This window comes from Plasmopara halstedii (genome assembly GCF_900000015.1).
Source record: "Plasmopara halstedii genome assembly, contig: Scaffold_3120, whole genome shotgun sequence".
NCBI classification, from domain to species: Eukaryota; Oomycota; class Peronosporomycetes; order Peronosporales; family Peronosporaceae; genus Plasmopara; species Plasmopara halstedii.
Window position 1 is genome coordinate 1,839,600 of NW_020190023.1, and position 15,987 is coordinate 1,855,586.

Below are 15,987 nucleotides of genomic sequence, written 5' to 3' on the forward strand. Positions count from 1 at the left end.
AAATAATGTGAAATGACATCGCAGCTGCTGACAACGTGAACACCGTCTGGATATGTTTACTGTCTACCGTCGAATTCGCGTCAAAAGGATGCTTTTAGGTAGTTCAAACACGCTGTAGCACATTTGCAAGCAGTTTAAAAGCATGTGACGTGATATCGCGACGAACGTCTGGATGGGTTTGCGTCGTCGCTCCGAATGCGTTTGCCGTCGTCGACACATCAACCTGAATTGTCTAGGTGGTTTGAACACGCCACATACATCTTAAAGTATTTAGACAAACATTAGACATGACATCGCAGCTGCTGACTACGTGAACAACGTCTGAATACATTTGCCAGTAAATTCTCTTGATATATTATTATTTTGTACAAATGTAAGCGCACAAGGCAACAAAACTCTGACACCGAGGATAGATGATTGAAATTATGTGTGGCATTTTTAATATTGTTAAAGGTAAGATCAATCACGAGCGTAATATATCTAACTCACCGCTCATCGTTCTTTGATTACGAGGACACGTGTGAGTCTGCACAGGCTAGTGGGGGCTTGTAGCAATCTGGAATATACTTGAGCTGAAATGAATTAAATGCGTACTTGGTCTTACCAGTATTTGCGAGCACATTAACGCGACGGACACCACGTTCCCTCATTGCATTGCAGAGATGCACTCCCTGTTTAACGTGAAAATGCTCCACGAGTAAACGCGAGGTCTCTAAAGTTACCGACATCGCCGTGCGGTCCTTACCACTCTTACAACAAGTCGTGCGTCCAGCACCTAGTCGGCGACAAATATCGCTAGACGCGATTAAAATGTTCACAAACTTTTTCTGCACATTTTCTGTACGAATATTGAGGCGGTCAGTTAGCGCTTCAATTTCAGCTTGTACTTCCGCTAATTTAGCTAGATCTTCTTCACGTTTCTTCTTATCACCATCCGCACAAGCAGATATTTGGGTATAGTAAACTCTGAAGTATCGTTGTAGCATCTGCACGCTTTCAAAATTCAACTCGTCTTGAAGACTTGAATTCAGATAATGATTCGCTACAGACTGCATCTCGTTGATGCCTTGTGTAAACAAGACTCCGTGAAGTTTAATGGCATGTCCCTGCTGCAGTACGTCTGGAAGTTTTGAAAAGATGGAAGGTGGTACAGCAAAAGCAACCACAACATGATCTCCTGTTGGTGTACTTGTAACACCAACACACTTTGAAAATTTCATGTAGGGGTGTGCTTCTGCAGATTGCACGAGCTGGAAACTCACGACACTATTAAGCCACCGAACACCTTCCGACATGTCTTCAAGCATTCCCTTTTCAGCCCCAACTGTGCTTAACAAGGATTCAATGCTTAGCAAATAACCAGTCGAACAGGCAAGCTGCAGACGCTGGCGGTGCTGGCCACCACGAGTTGCGGCCAAGTCTACAGCATTTAGTAGCGAGGCGCCAGCGATAGCTAGCACCTGGGAACGCACAACATCTTCTCTCATCTCGATGCGCTCACGCAGACGTGGATCTGGTGGGCTTTGGGAAGACAATAGCTGCTGGAGACGACGCAGTCCGCCCTCTTTAAAGCCCATGGTATGTGCTGAAGCGCAGCCGTGAGTGACTAAAGAGTACACAAACTCAGATGTCTGCAACGTCCCACTATCGCTGTCGTCTGATCCAGATCCATCATCAAACGAGGCTGAAATCGAACTTCCCCTCAGAGCTTGCTCACTCCAATTGGCATCTCCACTGAGGTATACGCGTCTACCACGCACCAAATGGCAATTAAGATTCGTGGCCATAAATGATGTTGCTTTATCTTTCTTCATGTTGCTACGCTTTAGACACCCAGTAATGCCCTGTTCTCGTCCATCCTCAAGCGATGCAAACATTGTTTGATACCTTTTTAGATTCTCTTGATACGCAGCATGAAGACGCATGTAATGGGCCATTACAAGCTCCACCTCACGCATCCTCTCTTCAACCTGAGTGTTAGAAAGGCTAGGAGCCGCGCTTGCTTGAATGTGTTGCCTCATATCACTAATAAATTGCTTTGCCTCGTGAATGCGGGAGACATTGCGCCGCTGAAGGTATTTTAAATAAGCAACGGTCATTGAGACGGATACATAAGACGCCGAAAGTTCCTCTGATACAAGCACATGACTAGCGGTCGACGGACTGATCTGCCTGCATATCATTTTATTGTAACTCAACCCATCTCGTAAACTTAACGTAGAACTTGTCATGAAATCGCTTGACTTGCATTTTTCCACTGCTTGTGTATCTACTAAGTAGTGGTGCTGTGCATACGTGTACGCGTGACTCACATTTAAACTGTGACTAGGAGGAAGGAATCGATCCAAAATAAGGTAGTAAATCTGTTTGGACGCATTTGTCCGGTAACACTCAAGCAGCATTGACGTTTCACGTGAGAAAAGGACATCAAGAGCAGATATTCGCACAAAGCCGAGCAATTTTTGATGCTCTAACGCCTCGGAGGAAGAATTCATGACTGCAAAGACTTCAAGCTGCAGCATCGAACGTGCTGTTCGCGGCACCGAAAGCAAGGCATTGAAGTCTCGAGCATAAAAATTACCACCACAAGATCGGAGGGATAGTGAGCTACGAGTCTCGGTTCGTGACATTTCCTCCGGTTGTTGCCCTTGGCGAACTTTCGACAAAACGACTAGCATGTGTGATACATCTTGGACGGACTCACTGCCAACCGATACAGCCACTTCAACACTTGGACTTCGTCTGAATCCTGGCAAACTTAGATTTGGTGCTCGTGGAGAGTTTGACGAAAGTTGCCATATATGTAAACCACTTGCAGATTGATGAGAATGTATTGTCGATAATTCATTGTCATCATATGCACGAGGTACAGCGAGATAAGACGTAGACTGAGTTAAAATAGAGCCAGCGCTTGATGACCGAACGAGTGGAAGGGTCGCCTTTGCCATATTTGAGCGTGAAAATGCGCTGCTAGGTTGCTGCTTACATAGCTGCTTGTGCTCGTTCTGATTTTTTTCATTTTCTCGGATAGATCGTGAATTTTTAGCAGCTTGTTGAATCACGGTTGAATCAGTCGAAAACCGCTTCATAGTGTTGATGCCGCTGGCGATGTGCTGACTTTCCATACGCGATAAAGTTGCGCAATCTATACTGACATGATCAAATAACGGTGTGCTCTCTGAAAGACGTGTCTGAACCTGCGTATGGAAGGAAGCGTCTTCCGACCGGCGGGAGAGTGATCCATTAATCGTTGTGCGAGACGTCGACCTCACACGTTGCAAAATACATCCGTTGATGCAAGCAATCCAAGTCTCCATACTCTCTTCTCCTTGCTCTGCAAATAGCGTAAGCTTGCGTCCTTCATTTTCGATAGTGAATCTGGATGGAAATCCCTCCTTTGGTGTGGGCTGCACTTTTGTATTCTTGTCAATGGGGATCTCTCCAAGCTTGGCAAGCTCCTCAGCTGACGTATAGTAACAAAGCACGGGACGGTCTCGTCTTAAGATGAAAAATCGACGCCTCCATGACTTCCAAAACGAGCCTTGTTTAACCAAATAGCCGCTGGTAATGATATCCGCATCTGAAAATTGCTCCACATCATTGCCGCTCATGTGTACGGTTCGATTTTTTTGATACGCACGCTTTCGCAGCCTAGCCATGGCTTTGCTACCATCATGCGCATGGTAATATTGGTCCTCAAAGCGCCCACTCTCCGACACTTTGAGCTTAGGCTTCATACGCTGTGTCAGGTCCGAGAGGCGTGATCGGTCAGTCAAGTGAACAAGACCGTCATCTTCTAGTACTGCAGAAATCGTAGGAGCTGCCTCCTTAACAGTTTCTTTGAATACACGCTTCACTTTCTTGTCACACTTGCTACCGATGACATTCAATTCGGATTTGAAAACCATCGGCGATTGCTTGACTGTCTGTCGTGGTGGTTCCGTTACGTTAGCAGAAGGCGCTTGATTCTCCTGCATTTGATGTGAAGTCTCTTTAGTGGTCAGCACTTTTTTCTTATGCTGTGCGATAGCATCGACCAGTGTGAGCGCCTGAGACGACGCACTCTTGCTTGGCAGTGATGGTTTTTTAAGGGCAGAGTTCATGGTCATTGTGCGGTAAAAATTGCCTGAGTATTTATATGGTCGATCGTAAAATTCAATTTTTCTAAGGTAGTAGTATTATTACACGAACGTGTACCCAAAAACCAAGATGTTGATATCGAGAAATGACGTGGCTGTCTGTATGGAGCTAGTACGCCTCAGCGACGAAGGCATAAAATTGGCTAAGATTGGAAAATTGCGCGAGGCCGAAAAGATTTTTCGCGATGTACTGACACGAAAGCCTGCTGCAGGTTTTGACGACGTCTCCCTGGCACTGACACAACATGAATTGGGCGGAGTCCTGCGCCAGTTTGGTGATTTAGATGCGGTGTTGGAATTACTTACGAAGTCACTTGCGGTACGTGATCGCGCGGATGACAAAGCGTGTATCTCTATTGCGCTACGAGATAGCAACATCACGCGCGAAGAGATTGCCAAGGTATACGAGGCTAAGGGCGATTACATTAAAGCGCTACAGATGCGGCAGCCAGACAAACGCATTTGCGGTAACGAAGTTTGCGAGACAATTGACTATAGTGACGATGAACTGGTTGCCTGCAGCCGGTGTAAGTGTGTATTTTATTGCAGCAAGACGTGTCAGCGCCAGGACTGGAAAAGTCGTCACAAGTCGTTCTGCTAAAAAAGCGACAGCATGTTTTGATCGATTAAAAAGGCTTCGCGCAATTTTACATGTAGCTGGAGCAACCGCCATCGAGAATTTGTAGCGGATATGCTTGCTACTACTACCACACGTAATCCATACCTGTGACCATTTCAGCTTTGAGCTAATCCTGTATAATGTTTCACTTAGAAAATATTAATCAACATTCATCGTCCACAGTAGTATGCTTGCCATCCTGATCAGCGCAATCCTCCTCTGTCTCTTCATCCTCATTCTCTTTCTCGACTTCACTAGCCTCTGTTTCGTTAAGTGGAGCGTCATCGCCCTTTTGCTGCAGAATAGCGAGCTCTTCAGCACGCATTGGAGGTGCAATGAACCAGGGAAGCTTGCCGCGCTGATAATCGTTAATCATATGCACGGCGACGTTATTGTAGTCAGGCTCGCCCTTTTGCAAAAGCTTCCCGCTCTTATTGGCGAGTTTTTCCAGAAAATCCCATTCATCCTTCCACTCGTCAATGCCGTAAACCTTTACAATGAATTCTTTCTTCACCCGTTGCAAAATAGTTAAGATAAAGTCAGTCGGTTGAGGAAGACGCTCAGCACGAACGACCCCTTTAAGCACAGTCTCAATCTCGTCGTCACCCGTGTCGTACACAATACCAGGGCAGTCAATAAGAAAAATGCGGCGCATGAGCGTGATGTACTGCCACACCTTAGTCTCACCTGGAATTGGAGCCACCTTGCATACCTTCTTTTTTCGCAAGGCGTTAATAACAGAGCTCTTTCCAACATTAGGATAACCAATGAGACCGACAGAGATCTGCTTTTTTTCCTGATGGAGTTTTGCGAACTGGCGTAAAAGATTAATCAGTGCGCCTTTGCCGAATGGTTTGCTCATGGATGCGTGAAAAGCTAGGGTAGGTGTTGTCTCACTGAGCTTCTGTACCCAGCGTTTAGTCACCCAATTAGGAACTAGGTCGCACTTGTTGATGACAAAGATCAGATGCTTGTGCGCGGCATTCTTGCGAATGTGCTTTTCTACATGTTCGCAGCGCGTGCCGGGTACGTTCCTAGCATCCAGCACCTGAATTACGACATCTGAGCAGTCCAACACCTTGTACAGTTCACCCCAAATACGCTTAGACTGTCCCTTGTTGAATACGTCGTGTGAAACTTCCTCCTTAAAATCCTGCTCCACGACAATGTTGCGATCTGGTCCCTTCGTCTCGTACTTATCAACATTCTCTTTGGCCTTAGAAAGAAGCGCCGCGTAGTCTGTGGCATCAATTTTAGCGCGCTTGCGGCTGCGCTTGCCATTGAAAACTTCTTGGTAGCTCTCAGTATCTAGTAGCTTCATACGCGTTGTCTTGTTGCTTTCCTGTAGTAGGCCCATTGGAAGTTTGCGGGTACGAAGCACAACTGAGTAGGGGTCAGCAGCTTTCAAAGACATTTCATTACGAAATTTGTCAAGCTCTTTTTGCCCCACGACCCGCGTGTTTCCGAACCAGCGTCGATCAGGTTGTACACGACCACTTGTGCTGGTGATTTCTTGGCCACCTGCCTTATTTTTCATCATGAGGCTGCCGCCAACGACCTTGCCAGCCTTGTTGCGAATAGGGCCGCTATTTCGGTACATATTTAGTCTCTTGATCGTGCTTTTATCGCGCATATTAGCTGCTTTCTGTCGCTTAGGAATTTTTCGGTTCGGGTTGTCGGCCGACGCCTTGGTCGTGTTAATTCCCTTCGTCATCTTAGTGTATAAATGCAAGTGACAACGATTGGAAGCGTCGACATGAAATTTTTAGCCAAGGAAATCTTAAAAAGTATAAGCCAATCAAATGTATCTCTAATACAATGCTTTTTCTGTAAAGAAAAGTAATTACCATATAAAGACATCTTTAAAATTTCAACGATCGTGACAAAGCACATTTCTTGAATAATCAGAGAAAAGTTCACCTGACAATATTTTCTACGTTGGACATAGCGAGCATGGCGTTCACCCTACAGCAGCAGCAGGAACGAGCCGAGTTGGCTTCATATTTGTATGAAAAGCATATAAATCATCAGGATGGCGTGGCAGGCACGTTAAGCATCCGGTTAGTAGCCGCTCGAAACTTGCGCGCCGCTGCTTCCATGTTCTGGGTGCGCAGTTGCAATCCATACATCATATTTCGCGTCGGCAAGCAGAGCGTGCGTAGCGCCACAATACCCAGTAACAATAATCCCACATGGCGTCGGGAGCTTCTTGAAGTGAAGCTGAGTAAATTGGACCTCAAGTATCATCCGCTGGGCGAACACTCAAACGTTCGAATGGAGCTCATCGTGGACGCCATGAATGAGGACTCGCTTACGGGTAGGGCCACAGAGGCGGTGGGTATGACGAGTGGATCAGTCATTGGCACAGCTGTCGTGGATTTTACGTCGCTCGTTGAGGGCAAGGAAGACGTCATGGACCAATGGGTTTCACTTAGCGGCGCGCTGCCCATGGCAGGTCCAACTGAAGGGGCAGCCAAGAAGCAGCAAAACGAAGCTGATTTAAATTTTGGTGAGGTTCGTGTCGTGTTGCAATACGAACCCCACGGTATGGAGCCATGTGTAGGTGACGTAGTCAAGTTTGAAGGATTTGGCTCTTATCCGTCAGCGGTCCTCGGTTCCGTCGAAGAATTAGAAATGCACGTCAAGAAGACGAGCGGTAGCTATTTGCTCTGTAGCTATACTTCCCAGTCTGGTTATGAAGCAGCGCTACGCGTACATCGCAACAACGTGTTTGTGGTACACCGCGGTAGCTTTTTCGACCGCTTGTACGAGTCATGCATTGTTGAGCCCTTGGAGTTTGTAAGCTGCACACCTATCGGTCAGTCGGTAAAGGAAGTGCTGCGTCCGTACATGAATGTGGCTCGTGCATTTAGTGGTCCGGCCCTTGTTGCAACGAAAGCTACACTTATGACGACCTATCGTGCATCCAGAGCAGCAATTGGTGCTGTGGTGGCTTCGTTGGACGAATGAGCATTGAAATCAGTAATTATTAAAGACATTCGAAAAGTTGTGTATGATTGGCTAAAACTGTTGAGGACAAATAAATCCTCAGATTTGAAAATTATCCTGAGGACGCATTGGCACCATGCCATCGGCTTCCGCTTCATCACATTATATCAAGCAGCTTGGTGAGATTAACCGTCATGACCTCATCTATTTTATCCTGCGTAAGTCTACATAACTCCAAATCGCCCATGGACAAAAAGAGCTACCGTCTTCTGACTTTACGAAATGGACTGGAAGTTCTGCTCATCCAAAGCGATGATGGATCAGTCTCTCAATCCACTCTCCGTCCCAAAACTGATCTCATTGATCACTTTAGTACTAGCATGTCAGAAGACATCGAACCTGTCAGTATGGAGGAAGAAAATATAGGAATGGACAAAAAAGCTTCAGCACAAGCAGCGGTATGCCTGACTGTTAGTGTGGGTAGTCTGTCTGATCCGAAAGAGTTACCGGGACTAGCGCACTTTTTAGAACACATGGTGTTTTTGGGCAGCGAAACTTATCCAGAAGAGGCCGCATTCGAAGCCTACCTTGATGCACACGGAGGTTCTTGCAATGGGGCTACAGAGTGTGAATCGACAAGATTTGAATTTGATGTAGATTCCGCCTATTTATTACCAGCACTGCACATGTTTGCGAGTCTTATTGTAGCTCCATTATTGCAACATGAAGCTATGGAGCGTGAGCTTAAAGCTATTGAGTCTGAATTTCAGCGGGTGCGAAACAGCAATGTCGTCCGTTTGCAGCAAGTAATGTGCTCGACGAGTATTCAAGAACACCCTTTTTCACACTGCTTTACGTGGGGCAATTTGGAAAGCCTTAAGCATAGTCCAGAACGCAATGGTGTCAATGTTCGTGAGCACATGTTGCATCTTCATAAAAGTCACTACGTGGCGCCATACATGAAAGTTTGTGTGTATGGAACCGACTCACTAGACGTGTTACAACAGTTTGTCACACAAATTTTCAGCAGCATTCCATGCCGTCGAGATGATTATGATAAGCCATCAACAGAAAAGCTGGGAGTAACATATGGAGGCTGGGCCGATCAAAAGCCGATGCTATTACGCGTTGTTCCAGTAGACGAAAAGTGCACCTTACAATTATATTGGATGCTTTCTCCAATGATGCAGAATTATCGACAAAAGCCTTGGCTTTACGTAGGCTGTTTATTAGAGCACGGAGGTCCAAGTTCGATATCATCGATTTTAAAGCGAAAACAGTGGGCTACTGATGTCATCGCTGGCACTTCTGATCAAGATGGTTATGAGTTTGGGTCTTTTGGAACGGTCTTTGAAATTAGAGTGTCTCTAACCGACCGTGGCCTGGCTTGCTGGGAACAGATTGCTCAAGTTATTTTTGATACGCTTCATTTATTTTCAGATATGGCAGCAAATGGTAAATTGCCTTCATGGTTGTTTGAAGAGCTTCGTCTGTCTCGCGAAATAGAGTTTCAATTTCAAGAAGATGACAAGGAACCCATAGTACTTTGTCGTGAGCTAAGCAAAAGAATGATCTCTCACCTCAACATTCAGCAATGTTGCAATGGGGATCTGCTGCGTTATGAATTAATACAAGGCGAATTCGACACGGGTTCTGTGTGCGACCTGCTTACTAGTCTTACAGCTAATAGTGTCCGCGTCGTCTTGATGGCTCCTTCTTTTGCGAAAACACTCGATGTGGAGGCACTTCAAACTGAAAGGTGGTTTGGAATCAAGCACACTATTGAATCTATTCGTGATGCTAGTATTGAAGCTTGGACTCGGAGCTCGATACAGTCAATAGAGCTGTTGCCACTACCAGCTCCAAATCCTTTTATGCCTCGGAGCTTTTACATATTGCCTGTTGATCCAAGTATTCACGCTAGTATCGACATTCCTCCAAAGTTAATTGTTTCAACTTCATCGACACAGCTCTGGTACAAAGGCAATCAAACATTTATGGTGCCTAAGGCATGTGTCAGCGTTCTCATAACGCCACCTGTATCAACGGCAACGAGTCAAATGTTTATTGAGCTACACTTAAAATTGGTAAAACACCGCTTGCAGCAGATTCTAGAACATGCCTACAATGCAACATTTGAGGTTGATTTAAGTGTCCGAGACGAAGCTATTGAAGCCGTATTTGCCGGATTTAGCGACACTTTGCCGGATCTTGTTCGTGCCGTGATGCAAGAAGTTTTGTGTCCATTTAAGGCTTTTGAGAATGCGTCAGAATTGACGCTTGTGCAAGGTGAACTTGAACGTGGTTACCGCAAGGATGTATTATCCCCAAAAGCAAAAGCTAGCGAAATACGTTTACATATGCTGGAGAAACGAGTCGTGACCACTGAAGACAAATTAAAGGCGCTTCAAGATAGAAATGGCCATGTAATGGACCTTGCAGCAGATCTTACACGTTTTCTTACGGAAAGTTTGTTGGGATGCATCGATGGCAAAGCGGCAATGCGGTGCCTCATTATCGGCAACATGAGTCGCGATGCTGCTATTGAACTCGTGGAAGATATTCAGACTCTTCTAACGAGGAGGTCGACTGCCGTGATACAAAGTGAGCCAGAACCGGAGCTTGGAACTGAATTTCCAATCGTATCACGGAGATACCATACGATCGCGCTACCATTAACAGCCAATGGACTTTTAATACGTCGCGAAAGCCGAAGCGCCGGGGAACGAAATTCTGTGGTTGAAGTATATTTCCAGATTGGCAAGGTTTGTATAGTAGACAGAGCGTACGCACTCTTATTGCGAACTCTATTGGCGCAACCACTTTATAGTGAAATGCGGACAAAACAACAATTAGGATATCTGGCGACCTGCATTTTTCGAGACACGCACGACGTGCTTGGGCTAAGTTTGATTGTGCAGTCCGCTTCTCATGCTGCTGGGGCCTTGGCATTAAGGCTTGATAAATTTTTACACAAGGACTTTCCGCGCAATTATCTAGAGTCAGAAAAACATCTCTCGCCGAAAAGCTTTGCAAGTTACGTACAGAGTCTCCAACGACTTTATGCACGATTTGATTTGACGCTTGCCGAGCAAAGTGAGCGATACTGGGAAGAAATTGCTACTGGGCGTTTGAAATTTGATTTGGATGCACAAGTTGCAAATGCTTTGGCAAATTGTACGCGTGAAGGTCTTCTCGCGAGGTATCAATGCTGGCTTCAAGGGAGTAGTAGCTGTTACGATACATGTCCAGTTTTCCTTCACGAAAAGTGCAAAACTCAGCACCACACAAATAGAAGCCATGGATCACGAAAACTTCGAGTGCATATTGTAGGCCAAAGCAGTCCCATTAAGCCATTTGAACAGCTTGTTTCTCCTGCAATGACCCCTTTGATCATAGCAAACGACATGTTTGAATTCAAACGCTCGCTAAAGTGCCATTGCCACAAAGATCCTTGACATTATGGACCAGTAATAGTTTTCATGCTATCAACCTTGATTTGATTTCGATAAGAACAGAAAAAAATCTAAATTTGTGAAGCTCAATGTAAGGAAACCGTTAATATTAGCCGAGTCTCTACACCTTTTAGCCACTCAATCCTCTTCTAAAATCGCACTCAGACCTGATCAAGATCTAGTAAAAGAATCCAATGATCTTGCCACCTGTGTGTTTGCGGCGGGCCTCGTGATGGTCCATGATGCCATATGTAGTGCTTACGACAATGTGACCAAACTGACGCGAAGGCAGCAAGTTGTTAATCCACTTCTCGTATTCGGCCAATTTGACGTCAAATCGAGGTGAGATAACACCGCACTTGTTAATTCGGCCCTTAAGCTCCACGACGATTTTACCAGCGCGATGGTCGTCCACAATTTCGAACTCGCCAATGTATCCATTCTTCTGCATCACCTGCAGGAACTTGACAATGACCTTAGAACTTGGGCGAATAAGCACCTGGCGTTTTCCACGCTTTTCGGCATTGTACATTGTCTTGAGGCAGTCAGCGAGCACGCTCATACGAACCATGTCTGTGATAAGGGCAAAACAAAAAGATGCAGCAAGCGTTAATGCCTACCGCTATGGCCAAGGTCAAGCGCCACCTGCAAGCCGTGATTGCTGCACAATCCATACTCAAGCCCCAGGAAGTAGGCGAGCAACAGAATTGAGGCAACGACGGCTGATACAGAAGAGCGTTGCCTCCAAAGTCACGCGACAGCTCGCCATGATGTGCAGAAAGAGAACTGTCGCGCGGCTTCTCAAACAATGGAAAAAAGTGCAATCAGGACGTACTTGCTAGTGGTGGTGGGGAAAAGTTTAGAGAGAGATTCGCGAATAACGCTGACGAAGTCCAATTGAATAACTGAGTCAACTAATCTGAGCCAGTCAATTTAAGCTTCATAAGGTTGTAGGAAGGTTGCGCCGAACGAGCAGGTAAGTTAATGTATTTTTTTTAATGTGTACATATTAATTCATTCATCATTAATTGAACTCGACATTTCTCGTGTTTTTAAAATCTTGTATTTCCAGCGATGCATTCGTAGTGTCTGTGGGTCCCAGATCAATAATGCGCAGACTGCGCAAAAATTCAGGGTACGAAACATATGTAAGCGTCTCCTCAATCTCTTCGCCCGCGTCTGACATGCGACGTACAGTCTTGCGGTGTGCAAAGGCATCAGCCAGCTGGTCAAGCTGGGAAATGGTCAGTGGTGCTCCATGCTCTTCGTTAATGGCCTGCATGGTAGCGATAAATTGCCCCTTTGTGACGTATCCGTGTCGCTTGCGATCCAGTATACGAAATAAAAATTTGATGTATAAGCGCTGCTCATGAAGCGATAGTTTGACACTGTCAACAAACGTATCCGCCCACGCCTGGTTTTTTAATGATTGCTGTTCTTGAATCACGTCATCATCTTCTAAAAAAGAATTGCGGATGTCTAACGAGGTCAAGTTCGTATTTGATGCCCCAGGACTTGAAAGCCACAAACGCCGCTGGAAGGTGCTGTCAGGCGAGAACGTGTCTTCAAACACAACCCAGTCTAAGCCTCTCGACTCCCATTGATGTCGCTGGTTAATACCGTAATAGCTTAATAAAATCGAGTTGAAAAGCAGCTGCGCTTCGTCACGATCAAGTTCAGGCACCATATTTAGCTCTTGGGTTCCCTTTAAAATGTCGCCCACAGTCAATTTACCAGTCTTACTGTGGTCAAACGCTTCAAATGCATCTCGCAGCGACTTAAACTTGTTAGGCCTTTGAAGCAGTGTAGCACATCGATTTAGCAGCGAAATCGCCTTCGTGTCGTCCAACTCAAAGATTTCTTGCAAGTAATCCGTCCGGCTGAACTCGGCAAAAAATGAGCAAAACTCGTGATAGTCAACCACACCGTCATGATTCTGGTCGAGATGTTGCATGAGCTCGAAGATTTGTTGCTCTGAAAGAATGTCGCCCAGCTGCAGCTTGTCTTGAATAGTATTTCGAAACACCTCATACGTGACCACGCTATGACTCATTGAGGGATCCTTTAACTTCTCACCAGTAATGCCAAGGGCGCCCAACGATCCGCCATCGTCAAGCTTCGAAAAAATCTGATTTTTCATGACTGCTCCAGGCAATTGAAAAAGATTGAATGCATAGTGCAGTTTATCCTGCAGCGTTATTCTTTCAGCTTCCATTTCCGAAGGATGGGGAAGCGCTCGAATGAGTCCAAGCCAAACTTGGCGGATCAGACTGCGTCTCCACTCCACGTTACCACCATCGAATTCAATAGTGTAACGATTAAGAAACTTTTGGTAGTCGACATCCCCATCCTCCTCAACCTCAGCAAGTTGACGAAAATACGAAAGAAAGTTTGCCTTAATTCCAAGTACATTTTGCAAAACTGCTTTCCAAATGAGTTTTGAAACACGCCCAGAACTAGTGTTATCAAGCTCACTGAAAGCAGACAGCAAAGAATTCTTCTTCTCGCAAATCATTTCAACAACAGACATAAGCGTTCTTCGCTCCAAACGCTGAGCCTTTTTTCGCCACTCATTTTTTCCAGCAACTTTTAGCTTTTGAAGTGGTTGAGAGCAAAATTGCACTACATGTGGCTTCACTTCGTTGTCTTCTCCGATTTCTAATTGAACATAGGCACCCTTGTTTGTCTGTGATCCGCAATAACTAGAGGCCGAAAACACTGTGAGCAGTAGACCGTCGTGAGCAATATCGAAGCCTTCTTCTCGGCACTCATGAGACCGAATAATTAGGCTAAGTCCATTTTGCGCGCAAAACGCTTTCGTGATATCAGGGCCGAATTCAACACCAGCGCCCCGATTAGATGACTTACACCCCTCATCGTCGCGCGGGTCGCTCCACAAGAGATGCGTAAAGACTTCGTCAGCTCGAGATGTGCCTTGCGTCGGAATCTCGCGTCTGTGATCAAGCTGCAGTAATTCATCTATCGTAACATTTTCATGACTGCTCAATCCACCGTGTACAATGAAGATACGCTTATTGAGCAACGCAAAAATTGGAAAAAGACAAAATACCGTCTCAAACATCTGGAATAATTTCATAGGGGAGTAGTTCATCGATGTTCCCAAACCATTCCATCCAGCAACCATATCATTGTCCGTGCCGTACTTCGTATAGACCTCATCTTCAAAACCGAAAGCCTCATTTATCATACGTTCTTCATGATTGCCCCGATTTAAAAAGACGTAGTCCGGATACAGCAATTTAAAGATGAGCAGTAACAAAACAACTTCAATTCCATGCGAACCACGATCCACAAAATCGCCATTGAAAAGATACCAAGTTTTGCTATTCGGTACACCAATCTTGTCCATAATTGTAAGCAAGTCTTCTAGTTGCCCATGCAGATCACCAACTACGACCATCTGTACGCCCATCGGAAGCTGGATCTCATTCATGGGTGACTCGTGTCTCTTAAGAAATAGCTTTTCCGATTCGTCCAAAATTTGCCGTACAAAGACGCGATGGAGCAGAATTCCATTGCGAAACTGATCAATTAGCTTTTTTACCGTCTCCAATCGCAAAGGGAACGACACATGTACACCACGATAATGCGAAAGCGACTCTTGCACGCGATCTTTCTCTGGAATGTCGGCATCCGAAAACTGCATCGTGTCTAATGACCCAAGCATCGGTACCATCGAGTGCAGCTCATTAATACTCGTCGATTTGTTAAGGATTCGAACCATCTGTACCGTGCGTTGTTCTTGAACAGTCTCTAGAAGATTCCAAGTATTAAAATTGAGATGTGTGCGAAATACCGTATATGATAAATGTTGGCGAATGGCATTCTTAATTCGATTGGCCGAAAGGACGGCGTCAGAGTACAGCTCCACATGCTCTAGTGCAAAGCGACTAAGCTGATAGTTTTTCTTCGCTAACTCCACATTGACAAACGCCCTGCCATCTGCTGAGTCATCTGCAGCATCAACTTGCACTACTTGACCAACCAGAATTCCATACACTAACACACGAGTGCCCATTTTCAGCGACGATCGCTGAATCTTTATCGGTGAGCAGTCCCGACAGATACGCACTTCATCATAGTAGCCCTGCATCGGCAATCTCGGGACAAACACAGAGCATTCGTCGCACATGCATGTTCCACATTTGCTAATAAACAATAGTTACTTTGTAATTACACATGCGTTAAATTCTTTGATATGTATTGCACTCGCCAACGTACCGACAGTGATGTGGACGACAGAAAAAGCCAAACTCTTTCTTGCAAACCATGCAACACTTTGAATTTTGTACCCAAATAGGCCGCAAAGCTAGTCGAAAGGCTCGCTCCCATTTGCCATAGACAGCATCCTTTCCGGCTCGAAGCTTCCAGCACATTAGCTGCCCCGTGGGGGAATATCCTGTAAGTTGCATTTCGAGTTTTTTACGGTTAAACACGAGCCCACGCTTAATCAGATCGGCATCGTACTCGTCTTCACTTTTAGCCAAATCTTTGGCATTGACTGATGCATTAAGCATCATGACACCACGCAAATTTTTTGACGTGAGTGTTAGATGTACGCGTTTAGGGCCACCAGGATCGCCTCCAGGTGCCATCGCGGGCATTGGTAGCTCATAGTAGCAAAAACGGCCGTTGCGGAAGAGCAAAAAGTAGCGGAAATGTGCATAATCACCCATTTTAATAAGTGCGCCCTCCATAAGTTTGTGGTCTTCGTAGTAATTGTTTACAGGATTCTCCTCACCTGATACCCAGTGACTTAACCACGCGCGCGATGTATATCCGTCGGAGTCCATCGATAGGCCAG

At 45.5% G+C, this 15,987-nt stretch overlaps 6 protein-coding genes across 6 annotated transcripts; 3 read left to right on the plus strand and 3 right to left on the minus strand.

The window, feature by feature from the left end:
* Positions 1-506: 506 nt before the first annotated feature.
* On the minus strand, positions 507-4,109 carry PHALS_07930 (inositol--bisphosphate 4; the record flags this gene model as incomplete). The annotated part of the gene is made up of 1 exon (XM_024721480.1): positions 507-4,109. The coding sequence occupies one exon, from the start codon at positions 4,107-4,109 to the stop codon at positions 507-509; it is 3,603 nt and encodes a 1,200-aa protein (XP_024586574.1).
* Positions 4,110-4,242: 133 nt separating this feature from the next.
* On the plus strand, positions 4,243-4,740 carry PHALS_07931 (Zinc finger, MYND-type; the record flags this gene model as incomplete). The annotated part of the gene is made up of 1 exon (XM_024721481.1): positions 4,243-4,740. The coding sequence occupies one exon, from the start codon at positions 4,243-4,245 to the stop codon at positions 4,738-4,740; it is 498 nt and encodes a 165-aa protein (XP_024586575.1).
* Positions 4,741-4,921: 181 nt separating this feature from the next.
* On the minus strand, positions 4,922-6,472 carry PHALS_07932 (nucleolar gtp-binding protein 2; the record flags this gene model as incomplete). Its single annotated transcript, XM_024721482.1, has 1 exon — positions 4,922-6,472. The coding sequence occupies one exon, from the start codon at positions 6,470-6,472 to the stop codon at positions 4,922-4,924; it is 1,551 nt and encodes a 516-aa protein (XP_024586576.1).
* Positions 6,473-6,711: 239 nt separating this feature from the next.
* PHALS_07933 (C2 domain) lies at positions 6,712-7,728 on the plus strand (the record flags this gene model as incomplete). Its single annotated transcript, XM_024721483.1, has 1 exon — positions 6,712-7,728. One exon carries the CDS (start codon positions 6,712-6,714, stop codon positions 7,726-7,728), a length of 1,017 nt encoding a protein of 338 aa, XP_024586577.1.
* Positions 7,729-7,952: 224 nt separating this feature from the next.
* On the plus strand, positions 7,953-11,165 carry PHALS_07934 (nardilysin-like protein; the record flags this gene model as incomplete). Its single annotated transcript, XM_024721484.1, has 1 exon — positions 7,953-11,165. One exon carries the CDS (start codon positions 7,953-7,955, stop codon positions 11,163-11,165), a length of 3,213 nt encoding a protein of 1,070 aa, XP_024586578.1.
* Positions 11,166-11,340: 175 nt separating this feature from the next.
* Positions 11,341-15,976, minus strand: PHALS_07935 (hypothetical protein F444_22272; the record flags this gene model as incomplete). The annotated part of the gene is made up of 4 exons (XM_024721485.1): positions 11,341-11,735; positions 11,998-12,045; positions 12,282-15,331; positions 15,405-15,976. The coding sequence occupies 4 exons, from the start codon at positions 15,974-15,976 to the stop codon at positions 11,341-11,343; spliced, it is 4,065 nt and encodes a 1,354-aa protein (XP_024586579.1).
* Between the last annotated feature and the right edge of the window lie 11 nt (positions 15,977-15,987).